Source organism: Eubalaena glacialis, chromosome 1, assembly GCF_028564815.1.
Source record: "Eubalaena glacialis isolate mEubGla1 chromosome 1, mEubGla1.1.hap2.+ XY, whole genome shotgun sequence".
In the NCBI taxonomy this organism is placed as follows: domain Eukaryota; kingdom Metazoa; phylum Chordata; class Mammalia; order Artiodactyla; family Balaenidae; genus Eubalaena; species Eubalaena glacialis.
In genome coordinates, this window is record NC_083716.1 from 163,325,193 (window position 1) to 163,352,624 (window position 27,432).

Genomic DNA, 27,432 nt, shown 5'->3' on the forward strand with positions numbered 1-27,432 from the left:
TCTATCTTTCCTCAAGAATGTATGGTTTATAATACATATATGTATGTACTTGATACACAAACGAATATTTTATATTCAGAGAATCCTTTAGCTAGAAAGTCTCATTAGAAGAGTACTGAGAAGAAAGGGATCTTTTCTGGGAACATTTCAGACCTTTTCTTGAAAGCAGTAGCTACAGTATGATAGGGAGTTTTCCACACACTTCAGAATGACTGCGTTCTCGATAGTTAAGTAGATTACATTGAAACTGGAAAATGTTTGCCACAGTGAAAACCCAAATTTTGCAATGTGGTCATAATCATGCAAAAGATGTAAATGCACAAGGACCAGAAAAAAAAAACCCTTGTGAAAATGAAAAAAAAAGAGAAGGAAAAGGGAATAAATACATAAAATGTTCTGGGAGTTTAGGAGAGTGAACAGTTGGATATCCGTGCAGGAAATACGGTTTCATTGAAGAAGTGTGACTTGAGTCCTAGCATGAATAATGTGTGTGAGCACTTCAGGGAAGACAGCATTCCACATACAAGGAATTCTAGAGATTGAGGAAGGTAAAGGCATGAGAGAGCTTTGTTTCCTGAAGGAACTTTGAGATGTTCAGTATTGCAGAAGAGTTAAATGCCATGGTGAGAGGAGAAGGTGACATGTGTGAGACTAAGCCAGGAAGAGGCTTTAGATTTTAACATTAGGCAACGAAGAGCCATCAAAACATTTGAATAAAGGAGTGGCTGCTTAGATCTGCATTCTGGTCTGCAATGAGAAGGATATACTTTGGGGGTCAAAATGTCCCCCAAATGCACCATATTGATGCCATGCAATAACTTAGAGAAGGGATGATAGTCTATGTAGAGGACATAGTTACAGCAAAGGATAAGAAAGATACTGAGGGAGGAATCATCAGGATTGGTGACTCATTATGTCAACATCACCACCATAATGTCAACATCAAAGTTTCTGCCTGTGAACCTGTGCGGTGGTTTCATTGTCTAAGAGAAGTGAAACCTATAAGGCTTAGAGTGGTCAGTTGACTTGGATAAGGCCATGAATGAGGACAGAAGCAAAGCTTGTTCCAGATTCCAGGCCTTATTGAAATCAGTGTTATTTTCACTAACAAATGTGAGAGTTTAAACTTATGAGTGACAATAGTGAGTAATTTTGTTGCAAAGTCACTTTAATTATAATTACTGCATTCAATAAGCACATTCATTTTAGACAACTCATTGTTAAGTACTTTCAATAGCATGAAAGAATTATGTTCAGAGGCCATAGAAGGAGAACAACCTTCTAAATTCATGTTCCAAAACAACAAAGGCCACAACACTTACTTGAATGGTATTCTTTTACTTCTAGATACAGAGTTGAATTATAGTTCATTTCCAAAAAAGAGAGTTCTTCGCAATAGAAAAAATATAAAACTTGCTTGTACAGTACTTATTTTTATGTGCTGGAAAAAAGAGATTGTTTAGCAACTGTTGACATGGAAGTAACTCCAGTGGGAGTATATGGTTGCCATTTATTTGGTAGAAATTAGATTTATGATAAGTTTTATTTTTTAATATAAAGCAGATGTCAACTTAGTGTACCCAGTCTGTTAAAGTCAAGATAAGTCAGCTTAAACCCAAAAGAATCGTCCTCCCAAGATTTACTCAGTTCCCTGGTAGACATTCTTTTGTGATTGCTTTTGTGACTGCTTTCTCAGTTCCTCACAGTGCAATCCAGATACTACACCTGGCTTCTTTCTTAAATGAGAGACATACTTATGTAATCACCAACGCAGTGCATTTATGAGTAGGGCAAATTTAATGGATAATAGGAAGGGAGGTGGGGTTGCGTTATAACATTGTAGTCAAATATGAATTTTAGACATAACTCATCTTTAAAACATCTTGCAGTTGTCACATCACTGAGGAAAGTCCACTGGCCACTTTAGCCTCTCATCATTTTACTTGCTCATCTCCTCTCCCTAGTCCCTTTTTACTCCTTTCTTCAGTCTTTCCCACCTCAAGTGCCCACCCCCCTGGAGCAAAGCAAAATTTCCCCTCACCTCATTCAAAGCAGTTAATGTTTTCCTTTGTTTTCTGGGAATGCATACCTTCAGGCTCCCCAAGTACCTATTCTAAGAATTCTCCCTAACAAAGGCAGTTTCTTCTCTAAATGAGAAAGGGCCTTATCCTATCAGGAAAGAGGTTGAATAGCAGCTATTAAAGTCAGATTTCCAGGGTTTGAAACCCAACTCTGTCACTTAGAAGCAAGTTACTTAACTGATCTGAGCATTAAGTTATTATCAAATGGGAGTAATTTAGAATATTATAAGGATTGTAATTATAATTATTATAAGAATAATTATTATATGATTATTATATAATATTATTATATGATTATTATATAATATATAGTTATTAATGATTATTATAAGAATATTATAAGGACTCCACAAAAGATCACCAGAATAACCACCACCTTAACAGACAGTTCTGATGAGCTCTAGTAGTCTTGGAAAGAGAGGCCACGTTAGAGATTTATCGAGATTGGGGGTCTGGGTTTAAGTGGCTTAAGACTGGTCTTTTAACGCAGGAATCTTATTGAGCCTGGTCAGTGTGTGATGTAATAGTTTAGGATTGGTGGACATATTGAGGAAAAAGTCTTGAGGTCAACTGATAAGCAGTTTGTTTAGTTAAGATACACATTGTCCTGAGAAGACAACCAAGCAACGTACTCTCCTTAAAAGGGGATTGTTTGAGCAATTAATTGTTTGAATAAATTTATTTTCTGGAAGTTCTTGAAGCATGCAGTGAAGCTATTTATGAGTTCATAGCCTTCTCTTAGTTCTGATATTTAACCTGTGAGGTTGCAGGAGATTTCAGTTCTCAGGGTCAAATGAGATGATACATAGAAAACATATAGTACAATGTCTGCTACGTAACTAAGAGTTCAGTAAATGTTCGCCACTTAGTACTAGCTTTCTTATTATGATGTTTCTTAAATCAGAGCTTGACTACAGGAGGAGATGGCCTAACCGTAGCTGAGGAATGCAGGATTTGATCATCAGACCGACCTATAGGGTGGGGATCTATTCCAGCTTTGGTAATAGGAGGGAACACAAGTTGATAGACTTGACTCATGGATATTCAAGAGCAGGCAAGAAGCAGAGATCTCAGCAGAAACTGACCCTTTGAGATCTTCCACAGAAAATAATAAGCAGAGATTAAGGTGAGCAGGAAGATTTAATAGCAAGCAGCCACAGCCAGCAACAGAAATTTCAGATTACGGCAATAAATGATTTATTTTTTTTTATTTTTATTTTTTTAAAATTTTATTTATTTATTTATTTTTTTAATCAGTCATCAATTTTATACACATCAGTGTATACATGTCAATCCCAATCGTCCAATTCAGCACACCACCATCCCCACCCCACCGCGGTTTTCCCCCCTTGGTGTCCATACGTTTGTTCTCTACATCTGTGTCTCAACTTCTGCCCAGCAAACTGGTTCATCAATAATAAATGATTTAAAAGAACTAAAAGGGAAAGAGGCAGGACCTTTATTCCACACTGCTACACTGGACAAAGAAGTAAAGCAGTTCTCAAGCCAGGATGGTCTAGACACCAGACCTGTTATTGAAAATGCATTGGAAGTAAGGAATAAAATGGATGCTTGGCCACAGAAACTAAGAATAAAAGACAAGTTAATATAGCTATGGTCAGAATCCTATCAGCAGCAAGGCTGAGCCAAATAATTATAAGACCTTATCTCTAATATTTCATATAATGCTTGATAATATAAGAATAGTATAATAATAAATTACATTCATATAATTCCTTAATAATTCCATTTGTTTCCTCAAAAGTCCTGTGATATAGATATGGCAAGCAGTTTTACTCCAATTTAGGTGATGACAGAACTGAAACTTCAAGAGTTTGCTCATAGATCCTAATGGCAGAATGAGGAGATAAGCATAGATTTTCCAGACACAGAGCCTTCTCCAGTATATCAAAATAGAATGATGTTACTTATGTTTGAGGGGAATGTATTATAATAAAATGACTTGCAGACCAATTTTCTGATACTCCTCCCCTTTCCTATCCCTAGCTCATTTATTTGCCCTGGCTCTAGAAGCTTGAAAACCAAAACCAACTGAAAATATAAAAAGATGTAGAAAAACTGGTATTTCTACACCTCTAGTTCAGATTATAATAGTGTAGAACTATGGTTGGGGGACTTCCCTGGTGGCACAGTGGTTAAGAATCCGCCTGCCAATGCAGGGGACACGGGTTCGAGCCCTGGTCCAGTAAGATCCCACATGCCATGGAGCAACTAAGCCCGTATGCCACAACTAATGAGCCTGCGCTCTAGAGCCCATGAGCCACAACTATTGAGCCCTCGTGCCTAGAGCCCGTGCTCCACAACAAGAGAAGCCACCGCAATGAGGAAGCCTGCGCCCCGCAACAAAGAGTATCCCCTGCTCACCGCACCTAGAAAAAGCCCATGCACAACAACGAAGACCCAACACAGCCAAAACTTAAAAAATAAATAAATAAATTTATTTTTAAAAACTACGATCAGGAAGTTAATCTGATAATTAATACAATAGCCTGCCTCTTGGTGAAGTTTTCATGCGTCAAGCCCTTGCTAAATATATTTTGTGACATGCAGAAGGCTAGCTTCTGGCGACACAGAGATAAATAAGATTAACCTTCCCTCTTCTTTTTAAGAAGCCCCTAGTCTACTGGATTAGATGTATTTGTTGTGAAAGAGTATAATAAGTAAAAGGATTGAGGCATATATGAAGTACAAGGTTGGGGGAGGGGCTGAGTAGTCTTCTCTGGGATTAGGGAAGTAGAGAGAAAGAAATTCCCTGGCTCTCTGTTCCTTCTTTCTGCTGCACAGCGCTCTCCACCCAAGGTCCTCATGGCATATTTCAAAGAGAAACTGACAAGCAGGGGCGTCTTGGAAAAGCATCCTGCTCAATAACTCTCCTGCTCCGCCCACCCCAATACTTAGAAGAAAACAGAAGGAGCAAAGAGTAGATCTGATAGCAAATAGGCTAAGGATGAGTACAGGGTCTACCTGGATGTTAAAATAAAGGTGATTGGGACAGGTGAATAACAATTTGATTTTGTAAAAAAAGAAAAAAAATTGAAATAGTCAAGTAATTATGACTTACAGGAACTTACTTTTGGAAGGTTTAACACAATGCAAGTACAAATCAACATACAGAAACCCATGCAAAAGTAAGTGCTTCATTTTACTGAGGCACCAAGCTTTCAATTATGAAGGAAACACTTTCCTGTTGCCCAAGTTTTCTTTGCAGGGGTGCATTGGAAAATGATGGAATTTCTCTCTGTGAATATAAATGTTAATGATGGGGAAACATGGAAACCACACATAATTCTGCAAGGTTCAATGCAATTCCCACAGCTCTTAAAAATAAGAAGTATATAGAGGACTTGTAAGTCTTTATTTTAAATCACTGTTATTACTCTTCTTTGTTTGAGGCAGTTAAAGGTACTCACTGAGCAGCAATCCAAAAAGTCATGCAAACTACAGTGTTGACAGCCTTTGGAGTCCGAAATGCACTGTGTCTAACTAAACCACTGTGTAATTATGGATCCTTTGTGATTTCCCATTCTCATCTTATAGTCAATTTTTCTTTGATAGGGTATGTTGTGTTCAGTAGCTTATCTGAAATCATCAATATGGTTTTGAAAAGGATAAAATCAAATTGTAACAGTCTATGTTCCCATAATGTGTGCATAGCCAAGGGAAAAGATGGTAAATAGGTACACTATCTCACTATTTCCATGTTCCAGACAGTGGAAAAGTGATTCTGCCCCCAAATTCTCTCCAAAGAAGAACAATGCATTTATTTCTCATATATTTACAAATCAACAGCTGATACACAGAAAACTGGATGAACATTAGTATGTATCCAGATGACAGAAGAGATTGTAAATGAAGTAGAGACTTTCTGACTCCAGTACTTATAATTAAAGGAAATAGTGCCTTATTTTAGTTCATACAAACACAAAAAGAGATACTAACCTTATACATCCTATTTTAAAATGTTGATGTAAGCAAAAAGAAGGTTTTACATACATATATATGTATGTATATCATATCAGTGTTTCTGTTAAATACATTTAGGTAACAGTTGTCAGCTTTGGCTGCACATTCAAATCCCCAGGAGAGATTTCTTTTTAATCCCATTACCCATGGCCACACCCCAGACCCCTAAATCAGAATCTCTGTGGCTGAAACCCACATATCAGTAATTTTTTTTCAAGCTCATGGGATGATTCCTATGTGCAGCTAAGAATTAGAGCCAGAGATATATTATTACAGAATTAAAAGGAAATAAACTTTCATTTTCTTTCAACTATTATAGATTTAGAATGTCAAAATATAGTGCAAATATGAAATGCTGCTATGATAAAGCTTATGATCTTATTGGAATATCAGATTTCAGGAGCTTAATTTGAGTATTGGGTATCAGATATTCCTTTCAAATTGACGAAAATTGCTGTTGCAGTCTGCCACTTTTACTCTCAAAGTTAATTACATACACATTGTGTTCCCACAGTTATGTCAAATTTTCCAGTTCTATTTCGATGTTTACATAAAAGAGAAATAATGTCTTCGAAAGACAGGTTACTAAGAGTATTTGATCTATATGTACCTAATTTCAGTGAAAGCTGTCTTTCTATGCTTAGTTTTAATAAAATGATCCTAGGAGAATCTACTTCTCTTTTTGACTTAAAGATAAATATTTATAAAGATATAAATTATTTAAAAAGGCATAAAAATGCTTTTTTTCTAATTTTTCAGACACCAACAACATCATTTAAGACATCTAGCATATAATATGGAGCAGAAATCATTACTATTACTAATATTATTAAATAATAAATTATTTTATTAGTGGTATTATTTATTACTTTATTATGCAGAGTATTGAACTAGCTCTGTGACTTGAGACTTGTATTCTGTGAAATAAATATTTGAATTAGTCAACTTTGAAAGTCCTTTGCAATTCCACCTTTTGGAGATTCTGAGCTTTACTCTGCTGTGTAGACCAAGCAATGTCTACCACACATTTCAGAGTACATACTTTAATCTTATTATGAGAGATGTAAAAGCTGAGGGGAACAGTGGTGAAATTCTTCCTGTAATACCACAGAGAAGAAGTTTGTCATGTGTGAGGGTGAAGAGATTATTAGAGAAGTCCAAACTATCTATTTATTTTAAGTACTTACCTCTACCTACATCATGTAGGTTCCTTGTTTTGTTTTGTTTGTTTTAAATTATTTCTGGAAAAATCAGCCAGTTAAAAAAAAACTCTGCCAGTTTAGATACTAAAGGCATTAAAAAAAAAAAAAAAAAAAACCTGAAAAAAATCAAACAACACTTTAGTACTTTTCTGTGGCTAAAGAAAAAATTATTGTATTTGCCTGTTTTAAGTGTACGCTTTATACCTTTTATATGTCTGAAATCAGGATGAGTTTTACAGTTAATGATTAGTTACAAACATTGTCTACCAGCTGGCAGTTGTCATGTAGGCAATGTTCCTTAAGCTTGTGTGAATGTGGTCATGGCCGTTTACATAGTCAAACTTCAACTAAGTTATGTGCACTATTTGTACTGTATGTGTACAGTTTGTCATTCAACATTTCTTCAGAAAGATTACAATATGATTCAGTATTAGAACAAAAAGTTATTGTCTGAACAGAAAGGCAAGGAAACAGTGGCAAAAATTATATTTCATTTGATGAAGCCAATATTTATGGTTGGAGCAATGACTGCAATTTCATATTTTCTTGTTAATCAACAGCTGACTGATTTATATAGCCTTGTTGCTTATCATGTCAACCCAGGACCAGCAGTGTCCACATCACCAGACATCTTATTAGAAATTCAGAACCTTGGGCCCATCCCAGATCTACTGAATCAGAATCTGAACTTTATCAGGATCCCAACATAATTCTTTTGCAGCTAAAAGTTTGCAAAGCACAGCTTTATAGTACCAAGGAGGATACTCACAAGATGAAGTTGTTTTGTATTTTGTTACTGAGGTATGTGCTAAATGCATACCTCTCATTTGTTAAGCAATACAACCTAAAGCTGGAGAAATCCCCTTAGAATAGATGAAAGAAACTTCAAAGCAACAAGAAACTCGTGTGACTGATTTATAAGCAAGCCTGAAAATATTGATAGGAATCTATGTCCAAATAAGTTTAAAAGCTTTTTCTGTAGGCTTTACTTAGGTATTGAATAGAGCCTATTCAAGATAAGAAAGCATTATATTTTAGTTTATTTGACAACATTTTTCTAGTGGAACATAAAATTTTTCTTAATGAAACATTTTTCTTTCCTAGTGGAACATAAAATCATGATGTATCTAACCCTAGGTGAAACAATAGGTTTGATGAATTACGGGCAATAATTCAAGTTCAGTGTGTCACAAATCCATTAAAAACCATGAAAATAAAAACTCTTGTTCATACGTATCTATGCACTTGAGATAACTGGGTAAACTGACATAGAAAATGATTAATTTGTGCAACAAGAATTATCCTATAAATTATTTTATTATTATACAAAATTTTCTTTGCTAAATAACTGTTTACATAGGAGGAAGAGGAAGAATTAATAACATATTAGCCACATTTTATTTTTATGCTACATTAAATAATGACATGGTGGAAGTTTTCTCTAAGTAAGCAAAATAGCTACATTAATAGTAAAGTAGTTCATTATAACTTCGTCACATATAATGAATATAAAATTAACATTTGTGAGTGGACTTTTTTTAACTGCAAAAATAAAGCATGCTGGAAATAGTTTAAGAAGCTGGATATAAATGCTTTTATTTCGATATTTTAAATGATTTGTCTAAATTAATATCTCATTCATTTTTTCTTTATTAGCACTTAGTGTAACATGTGAGAGATTTAATTTAAAAGAAATGATTTTTATCCAAATGATACTAAGTAGACTTTATAGACTGTTATCCTTGGGTTAAACCAGTATTTGTTGACTGTTGGACAGATTTCAGCCTGCTTTTCCAGCTTTACTTCTTTATTGATGATAGTGATTATCTTTATGATACATTTTGCTCATCATGCTGAAAGTGAGGGGGTGTTTTGCTGAGACAGAAGAATGGAGGTTTGAGGAAAATCATGGCAAGAACCTTTCTGACTTACCAAGACAGCTTTCTAGGTTCATTTAGTGATGAACTGCCTGGAGGTACAAGTCAAATGATGATGAAGCATATAGAAACCATTTGAATCTTGCTACCAGAATGGGAAGAGATGACTATGAATCAACCTACTTTTCACCCCCTACATTTTGATTTTTCTTATATACACAGTATCCTATATAGTGTGGCTGCTTAATGAATGTTATTCAAATAAATATATGCTAAAAAATGTTATGGTTAGACACATGCACATTCTTATCTGGCTATATTGCAGAGCACTTCACTGAGTAGGTGATATTTTAGACTGTTTTAAAAGATGATTAAAATCTCAGCAGGCATGCAGTCAGTATTTGTTTTATTACATGCCGTTGATGCCCACACTTTAGTGGATTTTTTTTCACTCACCTGTGAAGGAGACTAATTTTAACGATGCTAGTTTTGTGTCATAGATTAGGTCATTTATTGGTGGGAGGGTGTATCTGGTTCATTTTACTTTATGGAATTATTTTAATTTTCTAGCTCTTTAGAATATTTTACAGGAAAAAATAACCTAAGGTGAATAAACTTCTATTCCTGTTCTGGATACCCAGTGACATTCTTTTTTTAATATTCTGTAATCACAGTGATTTAACATTACGTGACAGAAATGTCTAAATGTTGAAAGTTGATATGGGCGAGAGCCATCTGCATGTTAAATTTGGGGTGACCACCTAGAACATGCTACATGTTATTTATCAAAATGTACCTTTTTCAATTGATGGCTTGAAAAGTAAAATCTGGAGTTCTTTTAACTTATAAGCAAAATTAAAAGTTTTTCTCAAAATATCAAGTTCTAAAAGTAATAACAATTATGATGTAACCTCTTACTAAATAGTGTGCTCCAGTGACCAGAAGCATCTGAATCACCTGGAAACTTTTTAAAAGCTGCATATTCTCAGGCTGCACCCCAGATCTTCTGAACCAGAATCTGCATTTTAACAAATCCTTAGGCAATTCCTCTGCACATTAAAGTTTGAGATGTTCTGGTAGCCTGTACCCTTTCATAATCTCTGATTTTGATTATATAGTACTCATTGAGAATCTGTAAAGTGTATCCTTGCCCCTAAATCTTTACCTCAAAGTAGACATGGATTATGGCATTCTCAAACAGAATAGAAAGCGTACTTGACTAGATTTTAGAATAGAAAAAATCATTTCAGTTTTACAAGCTTCAAAACCCTGTGAACATATGCCTTTTTATGTTCTTAAGACTTTTTGAGTTATACAATAATTCTTTTTCTAAACAAAGAAGACAATTATATCTACTAAGTGAATTCATCTGTCCCTGTTGTACCTGGTCTTCTATTGATAGACTCAGAATGCTATTTTAGCTTTCTTAGACTTGTGTAAATCATGCCTCTTTGTTCCCTGGAGTTAATGTAAAATTAGTCAAAAATAAAATCAGTTAAAATAATATTAATAAGTATGCATATTTAATTTTCAAAGTGCCAAGTGATTACTCACAGCAAATATTAAAAGGAAAATAATTTTAGATAATCATAAAGTGTTTCTGTAGTAAGGGGCTTTCAAGTCTAAAGTTGTGTCATAATGGATATTTTTATTACAATGATCAGAATGAAAAATGAACTTCTTAGCATGTCCCTCTTCTTTCCTCTCTTCCAGATGCAAGACAAAGGTCTACCCTGATGAACTTCCAAACACAAGTGTAGTCATTGTATTTCATAATGAAGCTTGGAGCACTCTCCTTAGAACTGTTTACAGTGTTATAAATCGTTCTCCACACTATCTACTCTCTGAGGTCATCTTGGTAGATGATGCCAGTGAAAGAGGTACAAATTTTTTTTTGTATATTTTTTTAATTAGAAAGCTTTACTGTGTTCAAAAAGATAAATGGGCAATGATCTGTATTTTCCTTGTAATTATACTAACTCTGTAACCATCTATCAAATTTTCATTAATATACCAACTCCAGAAACAAGTAACTAATTCTTTCAGTTTATCTCATGATTCCATGGTTCTTACTAACCTAAGAAATCAGCCAAAATGGCTTTCATAAGTGTTTCTTTTTTTTCCAAGCTCAGTTGATCTTATGACTGAGCATTTATATGACTTCGTGGATATTTGTCTTTTTATTTTTTTTAGTGTAGGTAAAAGAAAAATAACTTATAATTAAGGAGATTGCATTTGCCAATGTGGCCCAGTTTCTAAATTAGATTCTGGTATATTAACTTCCTGGTATATCCTTATCCTTGTCAGCCAAGTGACAGAGTCATAATGAACTGTATACTAATTCACTGATGAAATCTCTACATCTTTATTTTGTACAATGCAAAAAATGTTGATAGGAGTTTACCACCATTTCTGCATGTTGAATTTCCATCTGGGTAGTAGTATCTCTTCTCTGTCTTAAAACAGTTTCAAAACTTTATAAATTCTTATTGCACGTTACAGATTTTCTCAAGTTGACATTAGATAATTATGTGAAAAATTTAGAAGTGCCGGTAAAAATTATTAGAATGGAAGAGCGCTCTGGGTTAATACGTGCCCGCCTTCGAGGAGCAGCTGCTTCAAAAGGACAGGTCATAACTTTTCTCGATGCACACTGTGAATGCACGTTAGGATGGTTGGAGCCCTTGCTGGCAAGAATAAAGGAAGACAGGTAAGAATTCATGTGCTATGTCTGTCTGGGTTTTGACTGAACCTGTTAGGACATTTTCAGCTGTCCATCAAAACTTTTCTTCCAAGTTGCTATTTTCAGAATGTTTATTCCCTAGTTTTTAAAAAAGTAGGCCCCCTACTCCTTATTTAATAAAGATCTTGGCTTATTTATGCTGAACCTGAATATTTGATTAAGAAATAGTCAAACAATTCAAATAGTAAAGATGTGCTGAATATTCATTTTATAGGTGACGGAAATCAGTCCAATCAAAAATAGTAACATATTTTATAAAATACATTTTCAAAGCACCTTTGTCTTCACCATCACCCTGTGAGGTAGGTAATAAAGGTATTCTTGTCTGTATTTAATAAGAGGGAGGAACAAATGAGTTAAATAACTTGTCCCAGTTATTGGAAGTGATGGGAACAACAGTTTAGTTCTTCCCACTCCCAGAACAGTCTTCCCTCTACTACGTCAGTGCCCTTATTCAAAGTCTAGTCCAAAGCCACCCTGAAGATCTTAAAAATAAACTCACACTCATGCACCCCACTGAAATGAAATCAGGATTTAAAAAAAAAAAAGCATAGAAAGCACAGCTGTAAGAATGTTTAATTATTTAAATAATATTGTCCTTTTGTACAGACATATTATGAAACCTGAAAAGTTGAAGAATATAGAAATTAAGAACCTTCATAGTTAGCTGAAATTCTTTCTGATGATGATGCTATGAAGTGGGTTTTTTGCAGATACTCATAAACATGGGTGGTAAATGAGTATCATTCTTAAGCGCCTAACGAAGACAGCTATGCTGATTGCTGTCTGATATAGTAACAAAGCATTGCATAACACCTTGCTTGCATAGTCATTTCACCTACAGTAGAAAGGTCTTTTTAGAATTGAAGTTTTTAATTAAGCTTCCAAGACAGGGGCTGCTTACTGTGAGCTAGTGCGCCTATATCACATAAATGGCAGGATTTGGTACTTGCCAGGAAGATGGATAGAAGTTGTCAGTAAAATGAACCATAGCAGTTGAAGAAAGCAGTGGGAACCTTTTAGTCAACTGAGTGTAATATATGGCTAATAACATTTTTCCATTCTGTGTATTGTACAGTATGCACAGGAAGGTAAGGTTGGCAAAGTAAAATGAACTTAGAACATCTTAAATTCATTTCCTGGCAGCTTTTCATACATTATGCTGCTTTTTAAAACATGTGTTTCGTATTCAACTTAGTGAGTTTTTAATATAATGTTGTTTCACTATGGTCATGAATAGATCATTTATTTTTTCATCTAACAACATATTTAGATTATATTTGCATATAGTGAACTCTAATGCCTTGTCCTGCTTATATGTTCTAAAGTTGCCATAACTAGATAATAAGATCCTATTCAAGGTTATTAGGTCTAATTTCATCTCCCTATAATTTAAATTATTAAATGTAATGAAGAAAGAGAGAAAGATATTGCTTTTATAAGGACCAAAGTTACCAAGAAGCTTTTCCAAGGCTAAATTAAATCTATTAATTTCAGAGAACTCTACGCGTTGGCCAATTGTGTGGCATATAAGACCTAATAGAAAATGAGTGTTGGTGATGCTGGTGTTACAAAACCAGAATTAATAATGGACAGCATGTCCTTGCTTTCCACATCTATGGGTGATTCAATTGTATGTTTACCTTCTATCATATGAAAAGGAAGCTCTACTCTTAGGAATTAGCTACAAACAAGGCACAGTTGTTTGAACATTTACTGTGGAGATGACAAAAGGTTGATCCCATAATAAAACATATAAGCCTGGAGTAGGGGAAGACTGGAAAAAGCACAACATGGATTAAAAGAGTACCTAATGATCTCCCACGGTGAAAAGTTCCTTACCCTAAAAAGCCACCATCAAGAGTATCAAATCTGTATATGTATAACTGAATCACCTTGCTGTACAGCAGAAATTAACACATTGTAAATCAACTATATTTCAATAAAATTTAAAAAAAAACCAAATCTCCTGGCTCTTCCTCTTACTTTAAGAAAAAATGGGTCAGAAAACACCAGAAACTGAAGTTGCTTATCTTTTCCCATCTTAAAATATGTAGATTGTTAGTGTAAACTTGTTTTTTTTTTATTTTAGTGTAAACTATAAGTGTAGGACAATTCACTCAGAAATTGTCATGACACTAATGTCATTCATAGGAAATATTTACTTATACTGATGATCATGATTTTTATCGTTGTTTCTTGGATTTTCATTTGTTTGTTTTTCTATGAAGATTTTCTCTGAACTATCTCTTTAAACTTACCTATCGCCTTTGAGAGTCAAACTACCAGATCTAATTTGCCATCATTCATTCTTCACTCCCTGCATGCTGTTGCTTTTCAGTGGTCTATAGCTAAAATGATGCATAATATCAAAGCAGCTCTACTAATCATGCTGTGAGTGGAGGTTTTATGAAAAATAGACCATGTTCATCCTGCTGAGTTAGTATTTAGAATGCATTTGGAAGTCAGTGTGAAGATCAATTAGTATATTTGATTAGATTATACATGATAGAATAAAAGTAGACTGAACTAAGATGCAGTAAAAGGAAGTAATTTTACAGAGAAAAAGGGTAACATGAAAATAAAGGCAAATTAAAGTCACAAAATAATTAAATTTCAACATATCAGCTATATTAAGTTTAAAGAAGCTAAGGTAACATTTAAATTATTATTTATATGTAAACTGATTTTAATTTTTCTGCAGGAAAACAGTTGTATGCCCCATCATTGATGTGATTAGTGATGATACCTTTGAATATATGGCTGGGTCAGACATGACTTATGGGGGTTTTAACTGGAAACTGAATTTCCGTTGGTATCCTGTTCCCCAAAGAGAAATGGATAGAAGGAAAGGAGACAGAACATTACCTGTAAGGTATGTAGAGCATATCTTCCAAAGCATAGCATGTGTATTCCTATAATAATTAAGGAATATTATTAATTTGTATGCTCATTTTTTAGACTTTTGAAGACATATACTTTTTATTCATATGCATATATGTATTATCACGTTTTACATGATCATCTAAGAATCAATGACAATATTAAATCTAGTTTAAATTGCACAGACAAATTTAAGTACTGGAAGAAGTGCCAATTTTTTCAAAACTGTGTATTCTTATATTCAAAATATATGTATTGTGAATTTTCTATGTGACAGGTATGTGTTAGCCTTGATACTTCAGGTAGATGTAATATAGTTTATAACAGAGGTATAACCAAAAATGTTTTAGTAAATATTTTAAATTTACCAACCTTAAAGAGCTATCTTCCCTATAGATACAAAAGAAAGATCCATTTGGAAAATTTTAATATATGAACAATTATGAAGGATTTATTGTTCCAAATTATTTAAAAAGCCACTTAATTTGAAATATTTATGTTTAAAATATGTGTTTGCCCTTAATACAAAATAAGAACTATCATATAAATCTTTAGTTGCCTAGATAAGCATTATCTACTTTATTAACATAAAATTATCACCTTCTTATTTTAACATATTATTGTGTACCTCTTGCCTGCAACCAAAAATTGATTTCCTGAACAATACTTGGGGAGGGAGTTCAGTAGTTTAGCTCTTTAAAGATGAATCTGGTAAATCATCATTTGGTTGGAACAATAAAGAAGTACCCTAACATTCTAAAACAATATATATAACCCATTATCTAGACAAGAATGTCTCCTAGCCTACTGAGAGAATGACATATCCATTGGCAAGACTAATTATATAATGAATTAATTAAAACTAGCTCAAAAAATTGGCTAATGGAAGTGAACAGCTCTAAATGCTTGTTATTGGACAATTAAATGTTGGGACTGTTAACCCTCTTAAGGATATATTAACTACATCAAAGAGAAAATAACATGTAGTTCCAAACAGTTGCGTAAGGATGTGAAATTATTATGTCAATATTTGGAGTGTAATTTAGCAGTCCTTAACTCTTGCTGTCATCTTCACATTCACCTTGTATTATTGATCCTTGCCTCTAATGACTTGAGGAAATACAATGGCTCATACTACCATTGTTTGTTAGAAATCCTATTTTCTTAGATCATGGTTTCATTTAGTGTTAGATAATTTTTCAGCTTCAGATCCCAAGTGAAAATTATCAAAATACATGACCAATACACTCAAATATAGACAATGTGTTATTTATTTGAAAAAGAGGTTTAAAAGATCACATGTGCATACTTATTTTTTTAACACATTGGCAAAAGACACACTTTTTTAAACTTTATCTTCTCACAGAGTCAAAAGGTAAATAATTAAGAGCTAGCCAACATACATAGTAAGAAATTGCTCATCTTATTCATAAAAGTAAAGATCTACATAGAAATCTACCACTATTTCTCATCTTTCATTAACTAAAGCAAAAGAGGAAACATCCAAGTTGCTATATTTTCATCACAATTTATGTGATTTTATTGTAATAACATGGAGAGATGATGAAATCTGAGTATATTTTATTTGTTTGCCTTAGTAACTGCACAGTATTTCACTGTGAAGGAGCAGTATTTCAATGCTAAGAGAGCTGGAGCAAGAGAAAGAGAAAGCTCAGTCTTTGCTGAAGTTTCTAGATTCTTATGGCAAAAGGTTAATTAATTCACTGGCTGTGTTGTAACAGCCTGCAGATAATTTTCATCAGCATAACTGTAATGTGAACTTTCTTTGTACTTGTAATCCATTACTCGAGGATGTGATCATTTTTCTCACATTCATACAAACAGATAAATCATTCTAGGTGTTAAAGACAATTTTTTTCCTACTTGATTAACAGAATTCTGAATAGCTAAAGTAATCAAAATTAGGTTGAAATTTTGGTTTTCTTAGCTGAATGCTTTATTTAAAATGTCAGTTATGACAGAACTTTCTAGTGACTATAATTGGCTAGTTAGTCATCATTTAGAAATACAATCATGCATTTGCATACATAGAGGAACAACTTGAACTTGTAACCTAACCTTAGTTATACCTCATTTAAAGTAAAGTTTATAATGGTTATACTTATTATTCTATTCTCAACCTCTGGGCTTTGATATTTTCTTTTTGATAATAAATGGAGTTTGTGAAATGCTTGGCAATTGTGAAGTTATGAGTATGGAATAATAGCATAGCATACATAGTCCAGCTTTGTTCTTCTTTCTATTTAGTTTTCTTTAATCTGTAAACTGTCCTTGATATTTTAGTAGTCAAATTATATGACTTTTCGGGAATATCTCAATTATATGTGCAACAATACAGTAATCAAATCGTTAAACCAGAGATCATAAACCAGGAGCCTGTGTGTCAAATATGCTCTGTTGATGTGTTTTCTTTCACCTACATAATGTTTTGCACTTATTAAAATTACAAACATTTAAAAAATGAGATATTTTAAATGGTAGCATAAGTTATCTGGTAGTACAGATAATCTCCCAAATCATTTAATTAGTTTGGGGGTGTAGTATGCATTTTTTCTGTATAATAAATACAACTGTTCAGCTGATTTGGTTCAGGCTATTGAAATGAGTTGGATTCCACATGCAAAAACACATGTGCGAACACTGTTGAGCACTGTTTAGGTTCTACACATGCAAAGCTGAATAGAGCTATCTCTGCACTAAAGTTGCTCGCTATCTGGCACCAGCTGTAAGTCTGCTGGATAAGGGGAAAAGGCCAGCACAACTGGCTAGAGAGTGGATGTACAGGAGTTAAATTGTGTCAACTGATAGAGTGCTGTGTGCTTCTGGAAAAGAACCTGGCTCTTTAATCTTACTGATGGCGTTAGTCTCCTAATTATGCTCTGTAAGTAACCCTAAATAAATAGTTATAGAAGTATTAGTTTCTACTTTAATTTGTCACTGATTGAAATAGATTACTTAATTAAAAGCCTACGGGTTATTTATCAAGTCTATTTATCTTTCTTTACCCTTTGTGTCTTACCTTATGGACTTTTTTCACATTTAGTCATCATTAATATTCTCAGTATGACTCCCCTCTTTCTTACATTGAGTACCATGTTCAGTATTTTTCTAAAGTAAAACAAAAGAGTTTTAGATTTTCTTCTAATCCATGCTAGCATAATAAATGAAACATAGATGTATTGATAATTATGAGTTTTTATTTCTGACACATTTGACTTTGGTATCCATTTTTATTAACATTTGTCTGATCTCATACATTTATTTTTCTCTCCATTGGAATTAAGAATTTATAAAGAAGATCAAATAAATTAAACAATGGTATTAATAACAACTTGGATTACAGTCATTGTGAAAAGCTCATAGAATATTCACATATATTATTTCCTGTATCCTTCTAGTATGATATCATAGAAGAAGCATTAAAGCTGGCTTTGGAGGATCTGGGTTTTATTTCAAGCTCCTCCTATTGGGAATTTACCCAATTCTTCTCAACTATAAAATGGAAAATTATTCTCCCTGCCTTGCTTAACTGGTGAAGTGCTATAAAATATTAAATGAAATTTGAAACTATTTGCAAATAGTTATTTTAAATTTATTTCTGGTAATATAAGTAACAGATATATGCATTGAAAAATAAATGTGACAAGTATCTATAAGTTTAAAGAAGCAGAACACCAATGAACCAGCTCTTTTAGTATTTTGTTATATTTACTTCCAGAGCATTTCTTTCCAGATACATTTCCCCACAATTTAAAAATTGATATATCATTAGTATTTTTCTATGCCATTAAAATTTTATCACAAATAAAAATTTTAATGGCTGTTAATATCTAAATTTTTTACTAAGCCCTGTCTCTATTTTTAATAGTCTAAAGTCAACTAAGAGTTTTACACTTTATGTTTTTGCCATGTATGTCTGTGATCTACAGTTTCTGCAATAATGTAGTCTCTTTAGAATTATGCAATCAAGCAATATGAAATTTGTTTTAGTATTCTTGATACCTTTTGCCAATTTGATTTTCTCCCCCCAAATCATCACTGACTCCAATTTATAGTTCTTCTAGGAAGTATAATAAATGAAATACACCTAGTTTATTCTGTAAAATCTTATACAAATATAAGACAATGTTTGTAATTCTATAATAGCAACTAGTAATATATTTCTTAATTTTTATCTATCAGGTTTTCTTTATTGTATTTTCCTCAGTCTAATGAAAATACACTTTTAAATTGGAGGAAAGAAAGCAGAAACAGATAAAGCCTGTGAGACACTTCTTTACAATAGGAGATACTAAAGCAACAGCACAGGGAAAGGTCAAGGCTGTGCATAGAACAGACTTTGAAAGGACTTCAGAATGTTCAACAGTTCAACATTCAACCCTACTTGTGTTAAAATCTAATGTATGTTGACTTTGAGAAAAAAAAAAATTCTACCTCAGGTGGAATCTTTAAATCTGTATTCTTTGGGGAAAATAGTACATTTACAGTATATTACTTCCTAATGGTTTAGGGGATAATTTACAAGACTTTCCTAGCAGTCTGTTGAGATGAGAAGAAAACAGGAGTGGTATAGAAAGATTACAGGGTGATGAACTAAATATCACATTTATATACTGAATAATTGTATCACATTAACAAAAACATTTTAAAACATCTGGCCCCATTGTTATTTTAACCCCTCTGAAGCATTAAATGAAAGCAAAAGGAAAGATTAAAATTTGCACCATTTACTGTACATTCTCTTTGAAAGCTTAGAGTTTTATCAGGTGGTGAGGATTATGAAAAAGGATTAAGGAAAAAGGAAAAAATAACTATTCCTTTTTTGGTAATATAGGTCTTTAAGCACAGGTTAAGGTATTTGATTCCAATATTTCTTGGTAAATGGATTCTTTGGCAGAAAAACGAGCCATTTGCCCATACTAAGCAGAACTATCCTTTAAAAATAGCTTTGATTAGGCTTGGAAGAGGGGCTGGAAAAAGCTGCTGCTGCAGGCAGCCTGGCTTTAGGAGGGCCAGCTCTAACTACATGTTGAAAAATTTATCCCATAAAACAAAAACCTAGGTATGAGGGGGCTAATGGCAGACTCTGGGAGGGCTCATGCCAAGGAGTACTTCCCAGAACTTCTGCTGCCAGTGTCCTTGTCCCCGTGGTAAGCCACAGCCAACCCCTGCCTCTGCAGGAGACCCTCCAACACTAGCAGCCTTGTGGCTGACAGGGTCTTGGTGCTCTGGCCGGGTGTCAGGCCTGTGCATCTGAGGAGGGAGAGCCGAGTTCAGAATATTGGTCCACCAGACACCCCCTGGCTCCATGTAATATCAAATGGCTAAAGTTCTCCGAGAGATCTCCATCTCAATGCTAAGACCCAGCTCCACTCAATGGCCAGCAAGCTACAGTGCTGGACACCCTATGCCAAACAACTAGCAAGACAGGAACACAACCCCACCTATTAGCAGAGAGGCGGCCTAAAATCATAATAAGGTCACAGACACCCCAAAACACACCACCAGACACAGCTCTGCCCACCAGAAAGACAAGATCCAGCCCCACCAACCAGAACACAGGCACTAGTCCCCTCCACCAGGAAGCCTACACAACCCACTGAACCAACCTTAGCCACCGAGGGCAGACACCAAAAACAACGGGAACTATGAACTTGAAGCCTGCAACAAGGAGACTCCAAACACAGTAAGTTAAGCAAAATGAGAATACAGAGAACACACAGCAGATGAAGGAGCAAGGTAAAAACCCACCAGACCAAACAAATGAAGAGGAAATAGGCAGTCTCCCTGAAAAAGAATTCAGAGTCATGATGGTAAAGATGATCCAAAACCTTGGAAATTAAATGGAGAAAATACAAGAAACATTTAACAAGGACGTAGAAGAACTAAAGAGCAAACAAACAATGATGAACAACACAATAAATGAAATTAAAAATGCTCTAGAAGGACTCAATAGCAGAATAATGGAGGCAGAAGAATGGATAAGTCACCTGGAAGACAAAAGAGTGGAAATAACTACAGAAGAACAGAATAAAGAAAAAAGAATGAAAAGAATTGAGGACAGTCTCAGAAACCTCTGGGACAACATTAAATGCACCAACATTTGAATTATAGGGGTCCCAGAAGAAGAGAAAAAGAAAGGGACTGAGAAAAAATTTGAAGAGATTATAGTTGAAAACTTCCCTAATATGGGAAAGGAAATAGTCAATCAAGTCCAGGAAGCACAGAGAGTCCCATACAGGATAAATCAAAGGAGAAACATGCCAAGACACATATTAATCAAACTATCAAAAATTAAATACAAAGAAAAAATATTAAAAGCAGCAAGGGAAAAACAACAAATAACACACAAGGGAATCCGCATAAGGTTAACAGCAGAAACTGTGCAAGCCAGAGGGAGTGGCAGGACATATTTAAAGTGATGAAAGGGAAAAACCTACAACCAAGATTACTCTACCCAGCAAGGATCTCATTCAGACTCGATGGAGAAATGAAAACCTTTACAGACAAGCAGAAGCTAAGAGAATTCAGCACCACCAAACCAGCTTTACAACAAATGCTAAAGGAACTTCTCTAGGACAGAAACACAAGAGAAGGGAAACATTTACAATAACAAACCCAAAACAATTAAGAAAATGGTATTAGGAACATACATATTGATAACTACCTTAAATATAAATGTTCCAACCAAAAGACATAGACTGGCTGAATGGATACAAAAACAAGACCTGCCTATATGCTGTCTACAAGAGACCCACTTCAGACCTAGGGACACATACAGACGGAACGTGAGGGGATGGAAAAAGCTATTCCATGCAAATGGAAATCAAAAGAAACCTGGAGTAGCAATTCTCATATCAGACAAAAGAGACTTTAATAAAGACTATTACAAGAGACAAAGAAGGACACTACATAATGATCAAGGGATCGATCCAAGAAGAAGATATAACAATTGTAAATATTTATTCACCCAATATAGGAGCACCTCAATACATAAGGCAAATGCTAACAGCCATAAAAGGGGAAATCGACAGTAACACAATCATAGTAGGGGACTTTAACACCCCACTTTCACCAATGGACAGATCATCCTAAATGAAAATAAATAAGGAAACACAAGCTTTAAATGATACATTAAACAAGGTGGACTTAATTGATATTTATAGGACATTCCATCCCAACACAACAGAATACACTTTCTTCTCAAGTGCTCATAGAACATTTTCCAGGATAGATCATGTCTTGGGTCAAAAATCAAGCCTTGGTAAATTTAAGAAAATTGAAATAGTATCAAGTATCTTTTCTGACAACAACGCTATGAGACTCGATATCAATTATGGGAAAAAATCTGTAAAAAATACAAACACATGGAGGCTAAACAATACACTACTAAATAACCAAGAGATTGCTGAAGAAATCAAAGAGGAAATTAAAAACTACCTAGAAACAAATGACAATGAAAACACAACGACCCAAAACCTATAAGATGCAGCAACAGCAGTTCTAAGAAGGAAGTTTATAGCAATACAATCCTACCTCAAGAAACAAGAAACATCTCAAATAAACAACCTAACCTTACACCTAAAGCAATTAGAGAAAGAAGAACAAAAAAAAACCCCAAAATTAGCAGAAGAAAAGAAATCATGAAGATCAGATCAGAAATAAATGAAAAAGAAATGAAGGAAACAATAGTAAAGATCAATAAAACTAAAGGCTGGTTCTTTGAGAAGATAAACAAAATCGATAAACCATTAGCCAAACTCATCAATAAAAAAGGGGAGAAGACTCAAGTCAATAGAATTAGAAATGGAAAGGTTGAAGTAACAACTGACACTGCAGAAATACAAAGGATCATGAGAGATTACTACAAGCAACTCTATGCCAATAAAATGGACACCCTGGAAGAAATGGGCAAATTCTTAGAAAAGCATAACCTTCCGAGACTGAGCCAGGAAGAAATAGAAAATATAAAGAGACCAATCACAAGCACTGAAATTGAGACTGTGATTAAAAATCTTCCAACAAACAAAAGCCCAGGACCAGATGGCTTCACAGGCAAATTCTATCAAACATTTAGAAAAGAGCTAACACCTATCCTTCTCAAATTCTTCCAAAATATAGCGGAGGGAGGATCACTCCCAAACTCATTCTACAAGGCCACCATCACCCTGATACCAAAACCAGACAAAGATGTCACAAAAAGAGAAAACTACAGGCCAATATCACTGATGAACATAAATGCAAAAATCCTCAACAGAATACTAGCAAACAGAATCCAACAGCACATTAAAAGGATCATACACCATGATCAAGTAGGGTTTATCCCAGGAATGCAAGGATTCTTCAATATATGCAAATCAATCAATGTGATACACCTTATTAACAAATCAAAGGATAAAAACCATATGATCATCTCAGTAGATGCAGGGAAAGCTTTCGACAAAATTCAACACTCACTTATGATAGAAACACTCCAGAAAGTAGGCATAGAGGGAACTTACCTCAACATAATAAAGGCCATATATGACAAACCCATGGCCAACATCGTTCTCAATGGTGAAAAACTGAGACCATTTCCTCTAAAATAGGAACAAAACAATGTTGCCCACTCTCACCACTATTATTCAACATAGTTTTGGAAGTTTTAGCCACAGCAACCAGAGAAGAAAAAGAAAGAAAAGGAATCCAAATCAGAAAGGAAGAAGTAAAGTTGTCACTGTTTGCAGATGACATGATACTATACATACAGAATCCTAAAGACGCTACCAGAAAACTACTAAAGCTAATCAATGAATTTGGTAAAGTAGCAGAATACAAAATTAATGCACAGAAATCTCTTGCATTCCTAGACACTAATGATGGAAAATCTGAAAGAGAAAGTAAGGAAACACTCCCATGTACCATTGCAGCAAAAAAGAATAAAATACCTAGGAATAAACCTACCTAAGGTTACAAAAGACTTGTATGCAGAAAACTATAGGACACTAATGAAAGAAATTAAAGATGATACAAACAGATGGAGAGATATACCATGTTCTCAGATTGGAAGAATCAACATTGTGAAAATGACTATAATTCCCAAAGCAATCTACTGATTCAATGCAATCCCTATCAAACTACCAATGGCATTTTTCACAAAACTAGAACAAAAAATTTCACAATTTGTTTGGAAACACAAAACCCCCGAATAGCGAAAGCAATCTTGAGAAAGAAAAACAGAGCTGGAGGAATCAGGCTCCCAAACTTCAGACTCTACTACTAAGCTACAGTAATCAAGACAGTATGGTACTGGCACCGAAACAGAAATATAGATCAATGGAACAAGACAGAAAGTCCAGAGATAAACCCGCATACATATGGTCACCTTATTTTTGATAAAGGAGGCAAGAATATACAATAGAGAAAAGACAGCCTCCTCAATAAGTGATGCTGGGAAAACTGGACAGCTGCAAGTAAAAGAATGAAATTAGGACACTCCCTAACACCAAACACAAACATAAACTCAAAATGGATTAAAGACCTAATTTTAAGGCCAGACGCTCTAAAACTCTTAGAGGAAAACATAAGCAGAACGCTCTATGACATAAATCACAGCAAGATTCTTTTTGACCCACCTCCTAGAGAAATGGAAATAAAAACAAAAAACAAATGGAACCTAATCAAACTTAAGAGCTTTTGCACAGCAAAGGAAACCATAATCAAGATGAAAAGACAACCCTCAGAATGGGAGAAAATATTTCCAAATGAAGAAACTGACAAAGGATTAATCTCCAAAATTTACAAGCAACTTATGCAGCTCAATACCAGAAAAACAAACAACCCAGTCCAAAAATGGGCAGAAGACCTAAATAGATATTTCTCCAAAGAAGATATACAGATTGCCAACAAACACATGAAAGGATGCTCAACATCACTAATCATTAGAGAAATGCAGATCAGAACTACAGTGAGGTATCACCTCACACCAGTCAGAATGGCCATCATCAAAAAATCTTCAAAGAATAAATGCTGGAGAGGGTGTGGAGAAAAGGGAACCCTCTAGCAGTGTTGGTGGGAATGTAAATTGATACAGCCACTATGGAGAACAGTATGGAGCTTCCTTAAAAAACTAAAACTAGAACTACCATACGACCCAGCAATCCGACTACTCGGCGTATACCCTGAGAAAACCATAATTCAAAAAGAGTCATGTACCACAATGTTCATTGCAGCTCTATTTACAATAGCCAGGACATGGAAGCAACCTAAGTGTCCATCAACAGATGAATGGATAAAGAAGATGTAGCACATATATACAATGGAATATAACTCAGCCATAAAAAGAAACGAAATTGAGTTATTTGTAATGAGGTGGATGGACCTAGAGTCTGTCATTCCGAGTGAAGTAAGTCAGAAAGAGAAAAACAAATATTGAATGCTAACACATATATATGGAATCTAAAAAAAAAAGTTTCTAATGAACCTAAGGGCAGGACAGGAATAAAGACGCAGATGTAGAGAATGGACTTGAGGACACGGGGAGGGGGAAGGGTAAGCTGGAACGAAGTGAGAGAGTAGCAGTGACATATATACACTAACAAATGTAAAATAGATAGCTAGTGGGAAGCAGGTGCATAGCACAGGGAGATCAGCTTGGTGCTTTGTGACCACCTAGAGGGGTGGGATAGGGAGGGTGGGAGGGAGATGCAAGAGGGAGGGGATATGGGGATATATGTTTATGTATAGCTGATTCACTTTGTTAAAAAGCAGAAACTAACACACCATTGAAAAGCAATTATACTCCAATAAAGACGTTAAAAAATAAAAGAAAAAAAAAAGTACCTTTGATTAAAAAAAAAAAAAAAGCAAATCAGAAAATGGACAGAAGACCTAAATAGACATTTCTCCAAAGAAGACATACAGGTGGCCAACAAACACATGAAAAAATGCTCAACATCACTAATTATCATAGAAATGAAAATCAAAACTATAATGAGGTACCACCTCACACCAGTTAGAAAGGGCCTCATCAGAGAATCTCCAAACAACAAATGCTGGAGAGGATGTGGAGAAAAGGGAACCCTCTTGCACTGTTGGTGGGAATGTACATTGATACAGCCACTATGGAGAACAGTATGGAGGTTCCTTAAAAAACTAAAAATAGAGCTACCATATGACCCAGTAATCGCACTACTGGGCATATATCCAGAGCAAACCATAATTCAAAATGACACATTCACCCCAATGTTCATTGGAACACTATTTACAATAGCCAGGACATGGACACAACCTAAATGTCCATCAACAGAGGAATGGATAAAGATGATGTGGTACCCACATACCATGGAGTATTACTCAGCCATAAGAAGGAATGAAATTGGTTTTTTTTGTAGAGACGTGGATGGACCTAGAGAATGTCATACAGAGTGAAGTAAGTTGGAAAGAGAAAAACAAATATCATATATTAATGCATATATGTGGAATCTAGAAAAATGGTACAGATGAACCGGTTTTCAAGGCAGAATTAGAGAAGCAGATGTAGAGAACAAATGTATGGATACCAAGGTGGGAAGGTGGGGCGGGGGATGGGTGATGGTGGTGGGATAAATTGGGAGATTTGGGTTGACATATATACACTTATATGTATAAAATAGATAACTAATAAGAACCTGCTGTATAAAATAAAATAAAATTCAAAAAAAGTAAGTTAAACCTTGTCAAGACCTAAAAAAAATAAAATAAACAAAATAAATAAATATAAAAAAATAAAAATAGCTTTGAAACTGTGTTCCATAAACTCTACAGGATTTGAGCAAGCTTCCTTTTCTCAGAGCCTAAGTCAGCATAAACTTTTAAAGTAACAGTTTCTTCTCTACCAAAATCTGCATCTCCTTACTCAACATATGTTCAAATGAGTGTTGTGGTGTGCAGTATTCCACTAAACTTCCCATTTTTTTCTCTGAAAAAACCTTTAATTACATTCAACATGCAATTATTCGTTACTCTAGTAAAAGAATGGCTATGCCTTTGATTCCTTTCTTCTGTTTTCTATATTGAGTATAGTTGACAGAATATGGAAGGACAGAGAGATACTCACAGCGTCTAATTTTCCTTTGGTTTCTAAACCTTCACAGAGGTTAACAAAATGAAGTCATTGTATTTTATGATTTGAAAAAATCAAAATTATGGCAATATTTCAGCTATTTGTCTCACATTTGTGTAAATAATAAAATATGCTTATCATTTCTCTTTATCATGGTTTATAATATATGAGAAATGTTATTAATACAGAGCTAAACACTAACAGTCTAGATATTGTGTAATTTGACCATTACAAATAACAGCCTAAAGCTGTGCTATGGTCTCACAAATCTTCTTTACACTTTTTCTCCAGAGATCTTGGTTATTTGCCAAGTAAGATTAAATAGAATCCTGATATATCAAAGGATTAGTGAGAAGAAATGATGTTTCAATAACTTTAAAAGAAATTGCTTTGAAGAGCAGTACTAACATTCACAGGAAAACATGGTACATAAATTTGGAGCTTGAAATCAGAAAAAGTGTATTTTGAATTAGCTACCTCAAATCCTTTGTTGTGTGAGTTATAAGGATAAATTGAGAGATGACGGATTGGCAGAAGATTAGATAGATAGATAGATAGA

At 34.5% G+C, this 27,432-nt stretch overlaps 1 protein-coding gene across 1 annotated transcript in view; it reads left to right on the forward strand.

The window, feature by feature from the left end:
- Window positions 1–27,432, forward strand: part of GALNT13 (polypeptide N-acetylgalactosaminyltransferase 13) — a 474,459-nt gene that overhangs the window by 237,202 nt on the left and 209,825 nt on the right. Inside the window, exons 3-5 of the mRNA XM_061200203.1 lie at window positions 10,858–11,024; window positions 11,647–11,854; window positions 14,592–14,762. Coding sequence (XP_061056186.1) covers window positions 10,858–11,024; window positions 11,647–11,854; window positions 14,592–14,762 — 546 coding nt within the window. The remainder of the gene's footprint in view (window positions 1–10,857; window positions 11,025–11,646; window positions 11,855–14,591; window positions 14,763–27,432) is intronic.